At 53.6% G+C, this 17,750-nt stretch overlaps 6 protein-coding genes across 6 annotated transcripts; 3 read left to right on the top strand and 3 right to left on the bottom strand.

Annotated features, from left to right (window-relative positions):
- Positions 1-2,150: 2,150 nt before the first annotated feature.
- J4E83_006194 (uncharacterized protein) lies at positions 2,151-3,374 on the top strand (the record flags this gene model as incomplete). The annotated part of the gene is made up of 1 exon (XM_049333109.1): positions 2,151-3,374. The coding sequence occupies one exon, from the start codon at positions 2,151-2,153 to the stop codon at positions 3,372-3,374; it is 1,224 nt and encodes a 407-aa protein (XP_049187799.1).
- A 276-nt stretch (positions 3,375-3,650) lies between these two features.
- Positions 3,651-4,458, bottom strand: J4E83_006195 (uncharacterized protein; the record flags this gene model as incomplete). Its single annotated transcript, XM_049333110.1, has 3 exons — positions 3,651-4,007; positions 4,066-4,346; positions 4,419-4,458. 3 exons carry the CDS (start codon positions 4,456-4,458, stop codon positions 3,651-3,653), a joined length of 678 nt encoding a protein of 225 aa, XP_049187800.1.
- Positions 4,459-4,711: 253 nt separating this feature from the next.
- On the top strand, positions 4,712-6,031 carry J4E83_006196 (uncharacterized protein; the record flags this gene model as incomplete). Its single annotated transcript, XM_049333111.1, has 5 exons — positions 4,712-4,758; positions 4,811-4,844; positions 4,896-5,256; positions 5,627-5,788; positions 5,853-6,031. 5 exons carry the CDS (start codon positions 4,712-4,714, stop codon positions 6,029-6,031), a joined length of 783 nt encoding a protein of 260 aa, XP_049187801.1.
- A 1,858-nt stretch (positions 6,032-7,889) lies between these two features.
- On the top strand, positions 7,890-9,425 carry J4E83_006197 (uncharacterized protein; the record flags this gene model as incomplete). The annotated part of the gene is made up of 1 exon (XM_049333112.1): positions 7,890-9,425. The coding sequence occupies one exon, from the start codon at positions 7,890-7,892 to the stop codon at positions 9,423-9,425; it is 1,536 nt and encodes a 511-aa protein (XP_049187802.1).
- Positions 9,426-11,195: 1,770 nt separating this feature from the next.
- On the bottom strand, positions 11,196-12,114 carry J4E83_006198 (uncharacterized protein; the record flags this gene model as incomplete). Its single annotated transcript, XM_049333113.1, has 2 exons — positions 11,196-11,853; positions 11,954-12,114. 2 exons carry the CDS (start codon positions 12,112-12,114, stop codon positions 11,196-11,198), a joined length of 819 nt encoding a protein of 272 aa, XP_049187803.1.
- Positions 12,115-12,884: 770 nt separating this feature from the next.
- J4E83_006199 (uncharacterized protein) lies at positions 12,885-17,123 on the bottom strand (the record flags this gene model as incomplete). The annotated part of the gene is made up of 4 exons (XM_049333114.1): positions 12,885-12,986; positions 13,037-13,846; positions 13,894-14,475; positions 14,520-17,123. The coding sequence occupies 4 exons, from the start codon at positions 17,121-17,123 to the stop codon at positions 12,885-12,887; spliced, it is 4,098 nt and encodes a 1,365-aa protein (XP_049187804.1).
- Between the last annotated feature and the right edge of the window lie 627 nt (positions 17,124-17,750).

Raw genomic sequence — 17,750 nt, forward strand, 5'->3', positions numbered from 1 at the left:
CTCCAGAATGGTAAGACCGGGGTAGAGCGATGCACGCCAAGCAGAAGTTCGCCGTCTCGAAACAATGTGGGCGCAGGCAGTCCAGATGTCTATGAGGTCGTGAGAAAGAGGCAGAACGACCGAAAACAAGCGCGACGGCGCGACGGTAGCTGTGAGCTTGACTGGCGTCTCGAGGCAGATTTGCAGATGCGTGACACGCTCTTGGCAGGCTTGATACAAACGGCACAGCCTCAGTTGCTATACAGAAGCGGGAGCAGGGGGCTGAACATGGGGCGAGCGGGTGGCTATGCTTCAAGATGATATCCTCATGGCGAATTCAACCTGCTATGCGTGATGCTTGTAGTAACTCCTGTCATCAAAATCTACTGAGGCGGTCACTCCAAACCGCGCTCGAGGTGCGAAACATGCAGCGGCCTTTGTTGTGCGCCCGCGTAGGCTGGCGCTTAGCTGTTTAGCAGCCGAACGCTGATGCTATATAAAGGCAGGCCAAGCCTAAAACTGCTCTTCTGGAGAGCATACCAGCGACGTAGCAAGCCTGCTAGTAATCAGACGCGTGCGATGGACAACACGGACGAGGTTGCGCTGCTGTTCGCGTCGCTGATTTGCGAATGTCGCGATGTGACGGCATATAGTAGCATGGACTGCCTTGCATGATCAGCGATTCAGCCACGCCTAGAGATGAAGCTTTCCTAGCCACGTCGCAAGCGGATAAGGTAGTGGCTGGCCCCAGTTTTGGATTATGAGCGAAGCCGGATGGTCTCCCGGGCTGTTGTGGGGCTCACGGGAATATGGCGAAGGAGCACATCGACCTGCTGTCTTCAGCGTACACTACCTTGATCTAGGCTAGGTCTCGAGAACCATGCTGTCATGTTGCTGCGGGCGAGTAGTATGGCGGAAATGGCAGGATCGCTTCGCCTGGAAACGATACAAGTATAGTGCGCCGCACTCATAGGTTGTGATATATAGCTGCGAGTGCCGCATACTGTGGTAGACGCCGAAGCCACGAGTGACAGCAATGGTCTGATTTCAGTGGCCATGAAACGCGCCGCTGGGTCTAGCGGGCTATGCATATAGTCCTCATCGCGAGATTGTTAAGGTAGCAGTCGAGTTGGCATGCCGGCGCCAGGTGAGACGCAGCCGCAGGCGGAAGATCCGAGCCAGGCTATGGATGTCGCAACAGCTTTTCGAGTACTACTACCGGAACATGTAAGGTACCCGGAATGAGGGTCTTGTGCAGATGTTGTGTCGATCCAGGGCTGGCGATCGCAAAAGCTGACGTCACTGCAGGCCTCTCCCGCGGACTTTTGATGCCATCGTGAGATAGAGCGTACCTGGTATTGAAGTGCTTGTGCAGATTGGATGTACCGAACATGTACTGCAGATGTCTGCTTACCCTACCTCGCAATGGTGAGGCCAGGAACGGCCAAAGCACTCTCAAGCCGACGGAATAATTTCTTGCGAACCTTGGAATCTTTGTCGAGGAAAGTCCGCGAGCTCTGGGCGCATCGGGGCATGGGATGTAGAGTGTGTCTGATTGATGAGGCTCGGAGATGGGGCTAACCATTTCCATGGTCGCGATCCAGGCGTGCGGGCAGTCGCAACCGGTGTGTCTAACGGCAGTCACCCTTCGGTGGAGCGGAGGCTAACAACAGCAGCATCCACTCTTTCTGCAGCACCGCTGGACGCGAAAATGGAACGAGATGTGCCTCAGAGCGCTTCTTCTTCCTCTTCCTTTTTCACTTCCATCTTACAGTCTGCCAATTATCGCTTCCTCTCTTCCCCGCATCTGCGTCAGCGAATTTCTGCGCGTCACTGGCCACATTCGCATGTGACAGCATCACCAGACGGAGCCCGCACCCTACACGCAGCACGAACAGCACCACAGAGCGTTGGAGCGTTGCACAACACCTAACAGTACTGTGCTAGCGGCAAGCGCCTGAAGTGTACGGGCTTCTGCAAAACAATAAAGACGCGAAAAGCACAAAGCCTACGAAACGTCCTAGGCTTGTCTATTACGGCGTCTTTCTTAGGAGCAATCGACTCTACGATCGCAGTACCAGATACTAGACGCTCCTTGTATTCTCGAGTGGGCATAATCAGTGCGATCAACCTTTCACACCATACCCAACTTATCTTTCCACACCGCTGCCATGCCTGGGCTCAACGAAATCATCCCACGGCCCGATTCCAGGGAACTGCTTCCGCCACTGCTGGCCTGTCTGTCGACAGCAAATGCCTCAAAAGACGTACCCCCGGGTCTTCTACCCCTCCTATCGCCTATCCTCCGCCAACGCGTACAGCTTCTGTCTTCCAACGAGTGGTTGTCTCTGTTGTGCTGGGACCGAGACATCGCGTCACGACTACCGCAAATCATCGAGAAGATAAATGTCGAACCTCACCCAGCTTCCGGGGAGATTGAAGTGGAGGAACCAGATCAAATACTGTACCGACGATCAGACCCCGAGACCTTACACGCCAAGTTGATACTGGGTGAATATGGAATCATCCCAACATACCTCTGGTGCACAGGTGGAGAAGGCGGAAGCCGCTGGCTATTGGCTGAGCTGAGAGGAACAGAAGATGCTGACGACGGCACCGAGTGGTTCGAGAACGTTCCCACTGCTGACGAGGCTGGCTTCAGGCGAAAGTCTGTGTCGGTCAAGAGCAACGGCGTCGCACCCTACCAAGCCGTGGTCCAACCCGAACCCGCTGAGGAGGAAGCAGAAGAAGAGGACGACGGTTCTTACTGGGCTGCATACGACCAGACGCCCGGGCGAACACCACAGCCTAGGCGATCCCCCGCGCCAGGAACCAGCGGCCGGACGCAGATCGGACCGTCGCAGTCAGAGCTCGAGTATTTCGAGCGCTACGCGTCGGAAGTGCAGCCCGCGCTCGATGCGCACGACCCAGACGAAGAGGAGCCTGCAGCTGGCGAGTCGACACTCAATGGCAACGCTCTGAGCTACACGCGCGAACCGCAGACCGAGCCCCTCGACACAACGAACCTGGGCCCGAACGGCTACGACTCGTCGATGCCACCAGCATACACAAGCGGTCTCCTGAACGGCAGCGGCGTTCATGGTAACGACAGCGCGGTACATCTCGAGTCCATTGAGCAGGACCAAGGCGCTACCGCAAACGCCCTGAGCCACCCTCGGCCCTCTTCTTCGGCATCGACCAACTCGGTCGAGAGGCTAGAGCGAAAGGCAGAGAACTACAGCCAGGCCGAGCTTGCGATCAAGCAACATATCAGCACGGATATCAAGAGCCTGTTCCGGTTGGCGAGAGCATCGGGCATAGACAGGGAGGAGTTTGAGAGAATTATTCAGAGGGAGCTTGAGGTATTGCCCATGCTTGAGCAAGAGATGTCATAAATTGGGCCATGTAAAAGGGCCAGATTGGATAGTAGGAAACGACCAAGAGGTTGGTTTCATGGGCATTTGTTGGCGTTTAACATAGCTTAGCCATTGCATAGTATTCCTAGATAGCGAAAATGACGTTCGCAGCAAAGAAAGGCCCTTTCACTGCCCCGTCAAACAATTGTGACGCCTTTGCCGTTCCTTGAAAGCAAGATGGTCCACGTAAAGCTGTCGACACCTCAACGCCAGTCTCCTTTCCTTCCTGAGCCCTAGCCATCGTTATATGATCCTCTACCGCCTTCTCTGCGCATCGCCACTCGCAAACTTGGCACCACTTGCTTTGAGCTGCTGCAAGATGTCCACCGCATTCGAGCTGTTCAGGTTCATCGTCTGGTCCATGCCCGCACTTCCGCGACCAATCTCTTCTACCACGTTGTTGGGGTCCGCAGCGCCGATCACGGGCACTTCAGAAGCGAGCCATTGCTGGAAGGGTTTCGCGACAAAGTAGCCATCCGAGGTAAACCACCGGGTCAGGGGCGCGCGGATGTGGATCGTTTGTTTGGGATTCGAGGCGTAGGGGGCGGGTGTGAAGACGACGTCGCACTCGTAGATTGGAATGTGCTTCTTTGTGGAGGAGGATATCCTCACCTTGATGTTGTCAGTATTGTTCAACACATAGGTACGGAAATGGGGCATGTGGACATACCCTGCCTGTCTTGCCCTCTCCCTCATACACTACACCCTTCTCCACGAACCATAGCCAATAGCTGAATGCGGTGTTCAACAGAAAGTATGCGACGACAGCAGGCAGTGTGTAGGGCTTGCTGGCTTCCCAGCCGAACTTCCAGTCGTAGTAGAAGAGTGCGCCGGCGATGGTGACGGCCGTGTAGCCGAGGACTAACCGCACATCGGTCTGTGTGTGGATCTGCTTGAACTTGAGGCTGTTGAGGTAGTTGGGGAGGGCGTCGTCGGTCGTGTTCTTGAGGTCTGATCGCGAGTATTAGATATGGTCTGTAGGCGAATGCATAGATGGTCGCGATGGCGGGGATGGAAGCATACCGGCGAGGGAGTGGACTGCGATTTTCTGTGTTGCCGACATCGTGAAGTTGTAATTCTATAGTTCCTGTAATCACAACGAGAGCAGAGGTAGTCGTGAAGCCTGGGGCTCGTTGCGCGTTGGTGATGTAGCTTTGGACACCTTTCCATAAGCGCAAAGCGCGGACCCTGGTCTCACAACATCCCGCCGGAGCCTCAGCGGCGAGCTATCATCGTCGAGCAACAACCACCACCACCGACCTTCACCCTCCCACACCCCCTCCGCACCCCGCGCATCTCTCTCTACTACCGGCACCATGGGACAGCCTGTAGTTCAGACGATCCATCGGGATCCCGCCCTGTTGTACGTTCTGGTGTTTGCGGGTACATGACGAAGATGGCTGATAATTCTACAGTTGGTGGATTCTGCTCCCCATTACGGTGGTCATGGTACAGTGCATTCAATTCTTCTGAATATACAAGATGCTAACATACATCCAGGTCTTGACAGGCATCCTCCGCCACTACGCAATGACACTCCTCCAGTCGACCCCGAAGAAACACGACCTCGCCAAGATCCGGCAACAGCGCTCCCTCGTGCGCGGCGTCAACCTGCGCACGAATGCCCAGGTCCTCTCACCCGGGTCCTTCGCGACCCGCAAAGCGTACATGGTGCAGGCCTACCAGGAAGGGAAGTTTTTGGCTGAGCCGGAGCTGAGGGGGAAACCCAGGCCGAATCCTATGAGCGATCCTGCGGCGATGGAGGGCATGATGGGCATGATGAAGGGGCAGATGACGATGATGATCCCACAGACTCTGATCATGGGATGGATCAATGCCTTCTTCTCTGGCTTTGTTATCAGTAAGTCTGCCTTTCTATAAATACTCCTGCACCCTAGGGGAAAGCGGCTCGCGATCATGAGTATTCTTGCATCCCGAAATCCTTCGAACGACAGGACCGAGTCTCACATGGAGCCGAGCGAGCCTCCATATTCCCGTGTTCGTTGGTCGGATGTCGATGCCGGAGTACATGTTGCGTGGCCTTTCGCTTTGCCTAGCTCTGAAGCAGTTCCTACACGCGCTATCTTCTAGGGCGAAGCGAGTGGCTGGTCTCTTGTATGCGTCGGCATGATGATTGCGACTAGTTGGCGCGTTTGGTCGGCATATTCTGACATTCGGCTGCTCCCGAGCTGTAAAAGCAAATCTGATCTGTTGCTAACCGATATGCACAGTGAAACTACCCTTCCCGTTGACCCCACAATTCAAGTCTATGCTGCAATCTGGAGTTGGCACGCGTGACCTGGACGTCAGATGGGTGTCTAGTTTGTCATGGTATTTCCTGACTTTGTTCGGGCTCCAGCCCGTCTATAACTTCATTCTGGGGAACAACAATGGTATGTTGGGAAGAGCATTTGCCTACTCAGGTCAAGTCAGTCAAGCTAACAGTGTTATTTAAAGCTGCCAACCAAGTCTCTCAGCAGATGGCCATGGCCAACCCAGGCGCGGGCGGCATGATGGGTCCTGAGCAGGATCCGGATAAGCTGTTTCTCAACGAAGCCGAGAATCTGGAGGTGCTAGAGCATCGATGGATATTGGAGGGTATTGAAGACCGCCTTGTTGCCAAACTTGGAGCATAATGCCGACACAGAGCATCAGTTGCTGGCCATAGCACCGCCATGGCGTTCATAGATATCTAGAAAGGGCCCACAAAGCTAGTATCCCGCGTTGACTTTGCGCAAAGACCCCCGATACAGACGACCGGCACGAGATAGCTAATTTCTATGACCATCATCTTATCCCATTCGTACGGCCTTTACGGTCAGCCATGGCCGTGTGGCCTGCAAGCCATGTGCGGGGATACCGTGCCAAGAGCGGTGCATCTCCTGCGTCTCGCTATTTCCAGACTTTCGAGCATCTTTCAATCCCTGCGCAGAGCCGCCGGATAATGTTTTGACACTTTGACAGCAAACACGCTGTGAAGATAGTCACGTCGTCTCACCCCCGCGCCGACGCAGGGGCAGCGCAAAGTCATCCGAGTGGGCTGTTCTCGACTTGCGACGGCGCACAAGCGTCGAGTCCTTCTAATCCACCTACAGTTCCCCGCCACCACTCGCCAGTCTCCATCACCAGAGACACGGGACGCACCGCCCCCAAATGCGCCCGGAAAGCCCAAGACACTGGGAGCTCTTACCGACTAAACTCCTTTGCGGATCGAGCTTGATGCCTGAGCCGTGAGGCGACAACACGAATGGACTGGAGGGTGCATACAGCCGTCGAAACAGCCCAGGCGCATCCGCTCGCTATCTCTACTGCCACTCATGGCATGATAGCATCATCATTAGTGCCATGATGCTGCCTTCCAGCAACGTACGACAACTGCTTCGACAGGGAAACCATGCTTCGCCCTATCTTGATGCCTAAATCGAGCGTCCTGAGCCAAATGCGCCCCAGCTGGTGAGCCACTATGCAGCGACTCCCAATGAGAGTCTGTGATACTGCACCCTCCGACCGACGACGGCTTTCTGCTCTTGATCGGGACCTGGGCCTCTCATCAGCGTTCCGGTTGCGCGGCAGCTGTCGGAACAATCACGTCCCTGGCGCAGGTGCGGTAGCACAACAGCAACTTACTACTGGTTTTTCTGTCCGGCCTCCTAACAGCAGCGATACTCAAAGGTACGTGATTCGTTCTTTGGGTCTTTGCATTTCGTCGTTCATCTCCTTATTTGTTTTGGCCCCCAACGCTCAAACTGGTGGGTCCGCGATTAGCATCCTCACAGCTCACGTCCACATGGTCTCGCTTCGTCCTTCCCACAGCTTAGCGAACGTGCAGCCCGCGGAAGCAGTTCTGGCACAAAAGTTGGCTTGGACGCATCGCGATGGGGTAGCGATCCGCCCACTACTAGCAAGATTGCTTTTGATTAGGGGCTTAATCCTGGGGCTTGATCCTACCCGTCCGTGGTAGGTGCTAGAGTTCACGTACAGCGCAGTGGTGGCTGGACAACTGTGCACTGCGGCCCACCGGTCAAGCTGAGAACAGGGGAGTACATATTGCCAAGGCACAAGGGCTCTCATTGGGTGGCTGACAATGCGGCTCTGCGGCTCAAACACCATAAAACACTGTAGAGCATGGCATCGAGGGACAGAAAGACGGTACGAAAGATTACGGCAGTGCAACTTGACACTAGCTTTCTGCTTTGCTGCCTTGGTCTGTCACACCCCCCACTTGACGCTCCGCCTCTTTTGCCTCCTTTCCCAGTCCCTGTACTTGGGTTACTTCTGGCCGGCAGAACTACGACATCGAAATATCTTGACCACTCGTCTACTTGAAGGACTGTTTTCGCCTGCTCAGCAAGATTCTACAAACAGAAGATCTTGTATCTGTCGAACTTCTACGGCACTCGCATTCCCCCATACTCTTTGGCTTCTAGGTGCCGTGGGATACTTAGTCGCTATCGCTACCCCTGCCCGGTTCCGTGCAACGACTGAGCATCAGCCATGGACGCTCATCAGTTCCGAGACCTGCCACAAATTGAGACGATGGACGAGCCGCGCTATCCCGTCTGGGCGACAGAATACACCAACTACATGCAACCATGCAAAGAGCATGCAGTGCGTTTTCATATAGAAGAAGAGAGCTACCTGGATGATTTCGACAATGGCATTGTCAGCATGCAGCCAATGCAACGCTTCCTGTACGAGCAAAGCCCCCTTACGCCAGGCATGCTTTACGCAAAGATCCCGTTCCCAGACGGTCGATACGAGAAGCAATATGAGCAACACTGGCCTCCGGCAGACTGCTTTCGCAACGCATCACCGGATCGTACTTCTTCTGGAAACACTAGTCAAAACACCCAGGACGAGCTTCGGTCACCATACATGTGCCATAGCATCCCATATGGAAGCCCGATGGACTACTCTCATCTTCCGGTTTCATACCCGGCAGCTGAGTATCTTCAAGGCGGAGCCTTCGCCTGCGAATCTCACGCCGAAGAGCGTAACATCAGCCTTCGCGAGCTAGAGTACGAGCCTCCGGTACCGGAAGCAGTGGCTGAAGATGTGGAGGATGTTGTCATGAAACAAGAAGCTACCCCTGATCATCATCACAGTGAAGTCAAAGAAGAAGCTACTCCGGATTACACGAGGTACGCAGACTCTGGTATCGGACACTCGGTACGAGACGCCCAGTCTGTAGAGCCCGTTGACTTCCCTGAGGAACCCGCTTCGGACTCCGACTACAGTCCGACAAGGTCTAAGCGGAGAAGGTCTACAACGTCAAGCGGTAGCTCGGGTCGCACATCGAAGCGCCGCAAGCCGATCCGTAGAGACTCTCATGCTCCAAGTCCCACGGAATCTGTCAGATCAGAGAAGAAATCTCGTCGGTCCTCCAAGACACAGAAAGCGATCGCAGATTCGAGCATTCAGGCTGAAGACCGTCGAGCTTTCCCATGTCCGCTCGCCGGCTATGGCTGCACGTCCAACTTCTCTTCCAAGAACGAGTGGAAAAGGCACGTCAGCACCCAGCACATCAAGCTCGGCTACTGGCGCTGCGATCTATGTACCCCATCTATCGATTCCAACGATCCACAGACATTATACCATAACGACTTCAATCGCAAAGATCTATTCACTCAGCATCTCCGCCGCATGCACGCTGCTCCGAAAGACAAGTCCTGCCGCACCCAGAAAGATTACCCAGTCTGCGAAGAGAACCTCTCGGAACACCAAGTGCGCTGCAACCTACAACTACGAAATGCGCCACAACATTCGAGCTGCTTGTTCTGCGAGCGATCCTTTCATGGTATTACATCCTGGGAGGAGCGCATGGAGCATGTTGGACGTCACTTCGAGAAAGATTACAAGAGTCGCGTGGATATGCTCGATCCTGCTACGTGGCACAGGGACCAAAGCCTCGAGCGCTATCTTCTTGATGAAGGGCTCATTGCGAGAGAAGGTGCAGGATGGAAGATTGGTGATGGCAAGCCGCGCAGAAGTGCTGAAACGGACAGCGAAGTGGACTCAGAAGAAGACTGAACCACTGTGAACTGTCAAAAGGGACTTGGATTACATACATGGCAAGGATTAGGTTTCGGATACTAAGGTCATAGCATTCTACGACTGTCGTTATAGTTGATACCCGTTTGGGCGTTTGGGGATACGTCAAGCACATAGCATGGTTTTACGGCCGTTCACGATTTCCGTAGTAGAGTATCAAAAGCGCCTCATCTTTGAACAGTCTACTTTCAGTTTCTGTCTTGCCAGCTCAATACCTCCTTGTCGCGATACCCATGTTGACTCTCCTCTACTCACTTCTCACCTTATCATGTCCGACGACCTACCAAACAGCCTCCAGCCACAACTCCTCCCTTTCGCATACTCACAGCCCCGGCACACCGACAAGATTTAGGCCGCAACGCACACCCATACCAACGGCCCTGCACCCCTTTTGCCCCAAGACAAGACGAACCCCGACGACACAGCCATAGGCATAGAAGCCTTCCCAACGCCTACCGATCCGGGAATGAAGAGTAATCCAGGAACTTCAAGGGACCGCTTCACCGGACACGCGCTTGTCCTGCAGTGCGAGCCTAGTTTCCTCACGTGGGGGTGGATGACTGGTGGACAGGGGGAGCGATCGGTAAGCTGGGGCTATGACAGTATTCGGGAATGTACAACGGCGATTTCGCGTGATGGCGGGGGCGGAAGTTGTCGGTCTCGAGTTCTGTCTCAGTCTTAATGTAGAGGCTCGGTTTTGCTCAACTAGGAGTATGGATTGGCTCTCTCTAGTATTTGCGTTCGTTGTGGTGATGTTCATCGACGCGACGCGACGAACACTTCCCCACCCCCTCACAACCTACAAGTCGAAAACAAGGCAAGAGTAGGCAAAACGATCAACGTGTCATGTCAATCTACCTCTCTGCCTGTTTTTCCTTCGTTCTGCCTGGGGCACAAAGTGAGGCTGAGACATGCACGCTGGTTCCTTCCTAGACGGCGTGCAGATACGAGGAGGTCCTTCAGTGCTGCGCCCCGCTTCCTCTTTCTCGAAGCCTGCTCGCTTACCACCAACCGGCTATCGGGCTCATCTGACGTTCTGTGATGATGTGTTCATGGATAGAGGACGCGAGATGCAGGTGTGCGTTGTAGATCGCGGATTGATGATCCGCTGGGTTGCGCGATGCTATCTGGTGTCCGGTGAGAGGGGAAATGTCTGCCTCGTGCAGCGGCACTTGGGCGCGCTTTCTTCGCGAGCATGAGTCGCAGCTTCAAACATGCGCCACGCCAATGTGTTGTTTTAGCGATGCGTGTTTCTGATTGCTTCCCCTTAGAGACCCGAGATAGTCTCGAGTATCGCGCACGTGCGAATCCTACATGCACGATCGCTGGGTGGGATGATCCAGACGTGCGAACGCCAAATCAAACCATGGGCCCGGGTTGCGCAACCTTTGATCCTTCTACTCTCGAAAGCTATCTCGCAAAAAACCTGTGCTACTCGCCATGAAAAAAAAGTTGCCTGCATTTTCCGCATTAGCGCCTGTTTCATCGTTCAGAATCGATTGTTTCCCACGGTCGGCCAAGCAACGCGACTGGGTGTCTCGTGAAGAAATTCGGGGTAGCGCGGCGTATGTGACTAGCAGGAAGGGTTGTGTGAATGATAGGAATCACCTATATCATGAGGGAGGCTGGCTATCAACATGACTATTGTGAAGTAAGCTCGAGCATCCATTAGGTATTCAGAGTACTCTAGCAAGTCTAAAGTACAGTCCGGGCCATCCGGAGGATACACGGGCGACATAAGGGTACCCATTACTTCTCTCTGATAGGCAACGGCCCCATGACATACTCCATCCTCGCAGCGGGCTCCTCATCAAATGTCTTTTGCAACTCTGGGTCCACATTCTGAGCTTGAGCCTCCTCCTCTGCGTCCTCTGCAGCCTCTGGCTCAGAATCGTGGACATGGAACACCTCACACATCGCCTTCCTCATTCCCTCTAGCCGGTCCATGACGTCATCTTCGGAAAGATTTTTGGGAAAGGGTACGATCCTATCTTCGCTTGCGGAAGTCAAGCAGTCCATCAAGAACTGTTTCGGCAGGTCGTGCATCCATTCTTTGACATCCGCCTTCTTTCCGATCTTCACTATGATATCGACAGCGAGGTGACGTAGTGAAGAGGCTGGGGTGGAAGCTTTGTATATATTGAAGATACACTTGTACGGGAGATCGTCGGGGTCGTCGTAGATGCGCAGGAAGAATTCGTCTAGAACCGCATTTCGGAGCAAAATGATTCCTAATTCGTTGGCGAACATGAAGACATGAATGAGTCTACCGAAAGAGATTCTCTGATCAGTGGTATCGTCCGGATCGAGTTGATTGAGGTAACCGGTCTTGAGGAATCCCAGGTAGATGCGAAAATTGCGCGGTGATACATCGGGGAGGCTGAAGTACTCGGATGAGTCATCCAGTCTACATTATGTCAGTAAGAGTTCGCTTGGTGAGGCTTGTGTGATGTTGTGCTGGATGTCTTCAAAGTGAAGTGATAAGAGAACATATGATGTAGACTCACTGATCGAAGAAGTAGTCAGACGTGTTGCGTAGTTGTCCCAACGGCGCGTCGAACATTTCGCTATCGCTGCCATAGCCTACTTCCAGCGAGACCTGCTCGGGACCAAGCCATTTGCTAAGATCTCCGGGGAGGTCGCTGCAAGGTACGAAAGCCTCCGACATCCTGGTTCCGGGTGTTGACGATGTCTTGAGTCGCGGTGTGCTCCGATGTTGGAGCTACGGGAGAGAAGACGCAGAGTCGCAATGGCCGTTATGGATGTTCAAAAATCGTCAAAGCGCGGTTACCTGGAGCAAACGGTGAAGTGAAGGTGAACACGCGCACTTTCGAGGACCTGACATGGAAACGCGCACCGACAATTGTGTGTAAAGAGGATATTGGCGGCTAGACCGCGAACTAATATGGATCCACCTCATACAAGAACGCTGAACAGGTCTGCAGACTACGTTGAAACAAGAACTTGCAAAGTAGATAAACCAACGTTAACGTAGGCTCTAGAATGTTTTTTTCTCTCCCTAGGTTAGCGTGGATTTAGACAAGAAGACAAGACGACGATATCTGATAGTTGACGAAACGAGGTGAGACTTACGCGTTTGTAACCCTGGGGATTGATTTCGAGCAGCACTCCCTCACGTATGTTCATGTGAGACATGATGTGACGTGCCTACAACACTTCTACTAACGCACAACACACCTGCCTACATTGAACACCATGGATATCATCTAGCTAGCTATCCTACTTCATATCAACTCGTATCTGCGAAAGCCCCCATATAGACGCCTCGCTGTCCATCCCACATACCATGAAGCGGATGCCACCGATAATACATTAGCTAAGTATACTCAACGCCCAAACGACACACGATAATGCAGAGGTATCGGAAAGCAAACGAACGCCAAAACAGTGACATGTGACAAGAAGAGTGGTTTTGTCTTATCGACGTGGGCCGCCCATGCCGCCCGTCATGCGACCACCCCCAGAGTTGAGACTCTGTCGTACGATCATTTCTGCCGCCTGCGCAGCAGCAAGACGTTCCTGTTGTTCGTCAGTAAGGGTGAAGATGAGAAAGGAATGGCGATGGGTACCTTCTGTCTGCTCCTGTCCTTTAGGTAACGCTCTGCCTCGGGCCTCATTCTCAGTATCCTCAAGATCATGTCATCATTAGGCTCCGCCTGTGCTTCCTTTCTCTTTTCTTCCTTGGCTTTCTTCATTGTGCCTAGATTGCGTGACAACATGATGGTCTTGTGTTTCCTAGTCGGCATACCGACAAGTCCCGCGGCACCACCAAACTGATGGCCCATAGCAGGCGGCGCCGACATGCGGTTTAGGCGTTGGGATTGTTCTTGCTGTCGTCTTGCGCTAGCCGCAGCCATTGACTCAGACGTACGGATCAAATCTTCGGTAGCTTCGAAGTAGAAGAAGTTGAGGTTCTGAAGCTCATGGTACTTGGGTGACTTGAGCACGTCCATGGGTACACCCTCAACATTCCCGTCCTCATCTACAGCGTGGAAGAAGTCGAAAAGCATCTTCAGCCACTTGAACACAATGTCAAGCTCTTGTTGTGTCAGCGGGCGCTGTTGTGAGAGCTTGTCGGATAGCGGAGGTACGAGTAGCGACTCTATGGTCGCGAGTGCCTCCTTCCAGAGTCTTGTCATAACCATGATCATTGCAGCGTCTGTCAGCGTCTGTTTCATGATCGCGAAGTTTTCGTCAAAGTAAACGAACAGAGGACCCAGAGCTTGTGTGACATCCTGCTGTGTAGGGCCTTGAATGACAGACATGGGCCTGGCTTGTCGGAAGTTTCCTAAGTAGTTGGTGACCTTCGATGCTACGCCCTTATTGAGCAAGGCATCAAGTGAGCGACGCGAAAGCTTGTAGCCGATGAACGATGAAAGCTGCCATTGTTAGCGCAAATTGTGCATTGTAATGGCAATTTGCCTACCTTGTCCGTGATCTTCCGTGTCATGTCACGCTCAGTCCTCTTAAGTGTTCTGAATGACTTGCCGAAGTAGAACTGGATATCGTCTCGCTCGCCTTCCATGCTCACACGCAGCAACAGACGACCCTGCGTATCCAAGTCAAGCCAGTATTCTCGGGGCATATAGTCCCGGAAGTGTGATGGATCGAGCTTGAGAGACGTCCGGCCGACGCAGTCATGGTCGCCCATAGCGTCCCAGTCCCAGATTGTTGCAACGACGTTCAGCGGGCCATTAGTCGTGATGTCAATTGTCTCGTCCCAACGAGGATTGAGGTTGCGGTAGATGACCCGAGTCTTTGCCAGACGCTTTTGATACTCATCACCAAGCACGACGTATGGGTCACTTAGACCATTCATGTCGCAAGCTTTCAGGTCTTCAGCCTCGATGATTTTGATGGTGAAGACGAAGTTGTTGTTTCGAAGGCGTTGCGTCGGGGGTGGGGAATGCTTTTGGATGACTTCGGCGCACGCATCGACGCCAATCTCGCGCTCGAGCTTATCTAGTTGCTGCATTGCATACTCAATGTTGTTGAGTTTGACGAGCGACTGTATTCGTAAGCATTGAACATGTCATTGAGTCGAATACTTACCTCTGGGTAGAATTGAAAGGGCTCGACCTTCTCTTTCTGGCTGTAGAAGTCCTTGACCGTCGACAACCACTTCTCTGATTTGGTCTGATGAGCGGCGGCCTCCTGCTCAGGAGTCAAGCGATCCATCTCCTTGGCGAACTTCTGCTCAACAAGTTCGCAGTATCTTGCAAGTGCGACACCGATCGATTTCGACACAGCAGTCATGAATTTGGCGTATTGGACATCGTTATCCCAGTTTAGTGAGACAATCTGCTCGATACTCTGATTGAAGGACCGGAAGACATCCACGACCGAGACACTGTGGCGCTCCTCGTCTGAAGGAATGGGGTTCTGCGACTCGATCTGGAATTGGTCTGCCTTGAAAGCGTTGTCAACCCACCCAATAAGGTTTTGATCCGTCATCTGAATCCATCTCCACACAAAGTCCTGTAGCTGATCTTCGATACTAAAAGCAAAGTTTTTGCCTGGTAGAGCATCGCTGTGTATGCGGCGTATCTCAACAAGCTCTTTGTACAAGTCGAAGCCATCCTGTACGGGTACATCCTCTCCTTTGCTTTGAGCAACGTCCATGATCCGAGCGACAAGGTCTCGCGCATCTGCGGCGTAAGAGGGAAACATCTTCTCAACGAGGCAATTCATGGGACTAGCACCCATAACCTCTGGGTTTTTGCGGTAGCGCTTCTGTATCCGCTCGCATAGCTTGACCACAGCACGACCCAACTCAATGACATGGTAGAACTCCCACTCTTCTTTGGTGTCCGGGATGTGCTTCGCTAGAAGCTCTCGATACACGTCACCAGCCTTGTCCCTCAGTCCGTGACGTAATTGTTCAGTGAACTGATCCATATCTTCTTCGGTGCCGGGGAAAGTTGGGTCGTCGTAGATGTGGGTCTCAAGGATGTACATTACCGGTCCAAGTGCAGGCGGTTTGGTGTCGTATACATGCATCATCAGCTCGTACAACTCTCTTAACAGGCAGTCGTGCAACGTTGACAGAATCTGTTGGTTGAGAGTGTAGTCCTGGATTGTCCATTTCGTTCGGTCAAACAACGATACTTGTACTGGAATATGGCTCATCCGATTGGACTTCTTGTCAGCTGGCGGTGGTTCCTTGACATAGTTGAAGGCAGCATCGAGGGTATCCAGACTGATGTCTTGGTTAATGTACTTGTCGCGTATGACGTCTAGGAACAAGACGAGACGGGAAAATTGTGGTATCCTCCATCGGAGGGCTATCTCATTCAAAAGCTCAGCCGATTGTTTCGACAGTAGCTTCACAGACGGATTCTCGTTGGTAGCTTCGGACGGTTCGAGATCGTTGTCCGCCAGGTCATACGTCAGTGCTTCATTCAGTATCGCACGATAAGTGGCACGTGGATCTGAAGGTATGAAGGTATAGGATGAGCTATCATTTGGGTCGTCGTTGAGGCTGAGCCCATTCATATCCACAGACTGGTCAATGACATATGAGGAGCCGTTCTCAGACGACATAGAACCCTGCCTCGAACCGTCTGAGTAGCCGGGGTCCAAAGAAGCATTGGGCTTGAAGTGTGGCACCGATCCGGGTGAACTCTTTGCGAGCTCGGGGTTCGACTGTATGATTGCCAGTATCATCTGCGAGAGGTCTGGCACCTCTTGGTTCTTCCATGCCTCGTACGCCTCCTCGGTATCGAAGTCGTCACTGTTCAGCGTCTTCTTGGTCATGAGACTGAGGTGCGCCTGGTATGTCTTGAGATCCTGCAGCGCAGCCTTCTCCGTCCATACGGACTTGTATCGGTTGATATCGGCCTGTACATCGGAGTACCCTACAGCGAAGATGCGTGACACTACCAAGACGAGGGGCATGTCCTTGACTTCATAACTTCGCGGAACTTCGACTTCGACTGTTGTGCCACCCTGACCGCCATTGCGCTGGTTCTCCGCCGCCAAATCTTGGTCGTGTACGAGTAACTTCTTCTCCATCGTGGCCAGCCGATGCGCAAGTTCGGGTCTGTCCTTTTGCCAGTCATGGTCTTTGAGGCAAGAGCTGACAAGACGTAGGAAGAGAGCGACGTGCCGATCTACCATGAGCTTCCAGCTGTCATCTCCGGGCGCCTTCCCCTTTTGCAGTTCCTTTGTGGCGTTGGAGTAGAAAATCAGGAGAAGGTCCTCGACTCTCCTATCTTTGTCCATGTTCTTCCTGAACGACGGGTCCTTGAATGCATTCAGGAAGACGGCGAACGTTCGCTTGACCGTGGCATCCTGGAACTCAGGCATGCGCTCCTGCCCCATCAACACCTTTGTGATCCGTTTGTCCAGTGCAGCCATGAAGTCGCGGGGGAAGCGCGTGCTCTTGGAGTCTCGTATGAGGGAGAAGTCCTTCATGAGGTCGTTTATCGAGGTCGACGATCGCTGGACGTGTTTGGGCGCGGCGGGCACATGTTGCACCCGCTTCTGCCGGGGCTGGAGGAGGTATGCGAGGTATGCCGCGCGGAGAGCATAGAGATAGGCATCTTGGGCCGTGACGGGGCGCTTCCCCTGGGCGTTGGCTGAACTGCGTCGTCGCAGGCGGTCCTGGGCCTGGAGGCTGTTGATGCGGCGATTGCTCCCCCGGGTGCCGTCCATGGTGGAGTGCGTGGGAGGATTCAATGGCGTGGGTGGAGGAGTGCGGCCGCGGTTGGGCGCATGTCACGGCGGTGGTGGTGTAGTGCGTGCTCCCGGGCTGCAGCTGCCCAGTGGGATGTCCTAGCGGGGTCGTGCCTTCTCTTGCAATTTCTCCTACAGCGTGGCGACTCTGTCACTGGCCCTGAGCGGTCGTGTTCACTCTCGACCGAGGGTTGCTACTGCCGGCGGTATCTCTGGGCGTCGCGTCGTGGCCGACGTGGTTCCTGGTGGCGCGGAAGATCCACCGGAGTGCGTCACACGCTGTTGGGTGCAGGGAGCCAGGAGCCTCATATCGCGCTGACGGGGTCCGGCCACCTTGAAACATCGTTTTAATTAGCCGCACGTTTCTTGCTTGATAGCGCCATGTCAGCGTCGCTGCTAAACAAACAGCCGTTTTACTAGTAGAGATGCCCTCATCTGCACATTGCGCATCTTATCGCCATGGTACCAAGCACGTGCTAGCCATGGAGAGCTTCCGCTTCACCCACGCGTATCGATAGCGCGCCTCTACCATCGCACCTCCTACCACACACACGGATGCCCATCGCACATTGTTGCACCGGCTTGCTGGTATAGCCCGCGTCGAGT

This window comes from Alternaria metachromatica, assembly GCF_023757995.1.
Source record: "Alternaria metachromatica strain BMP 0045 chromosome Unknown scaffold_13, whole genome shotgun sequence".
NCBI classification, from domain to species: domain Eukaryota; kingdom Fungi; phylum Ascomycota; class Dothideomycetes; order Pleosporales; family Pleosporaceae; genus Alternaria; species Alternaria metachromatica.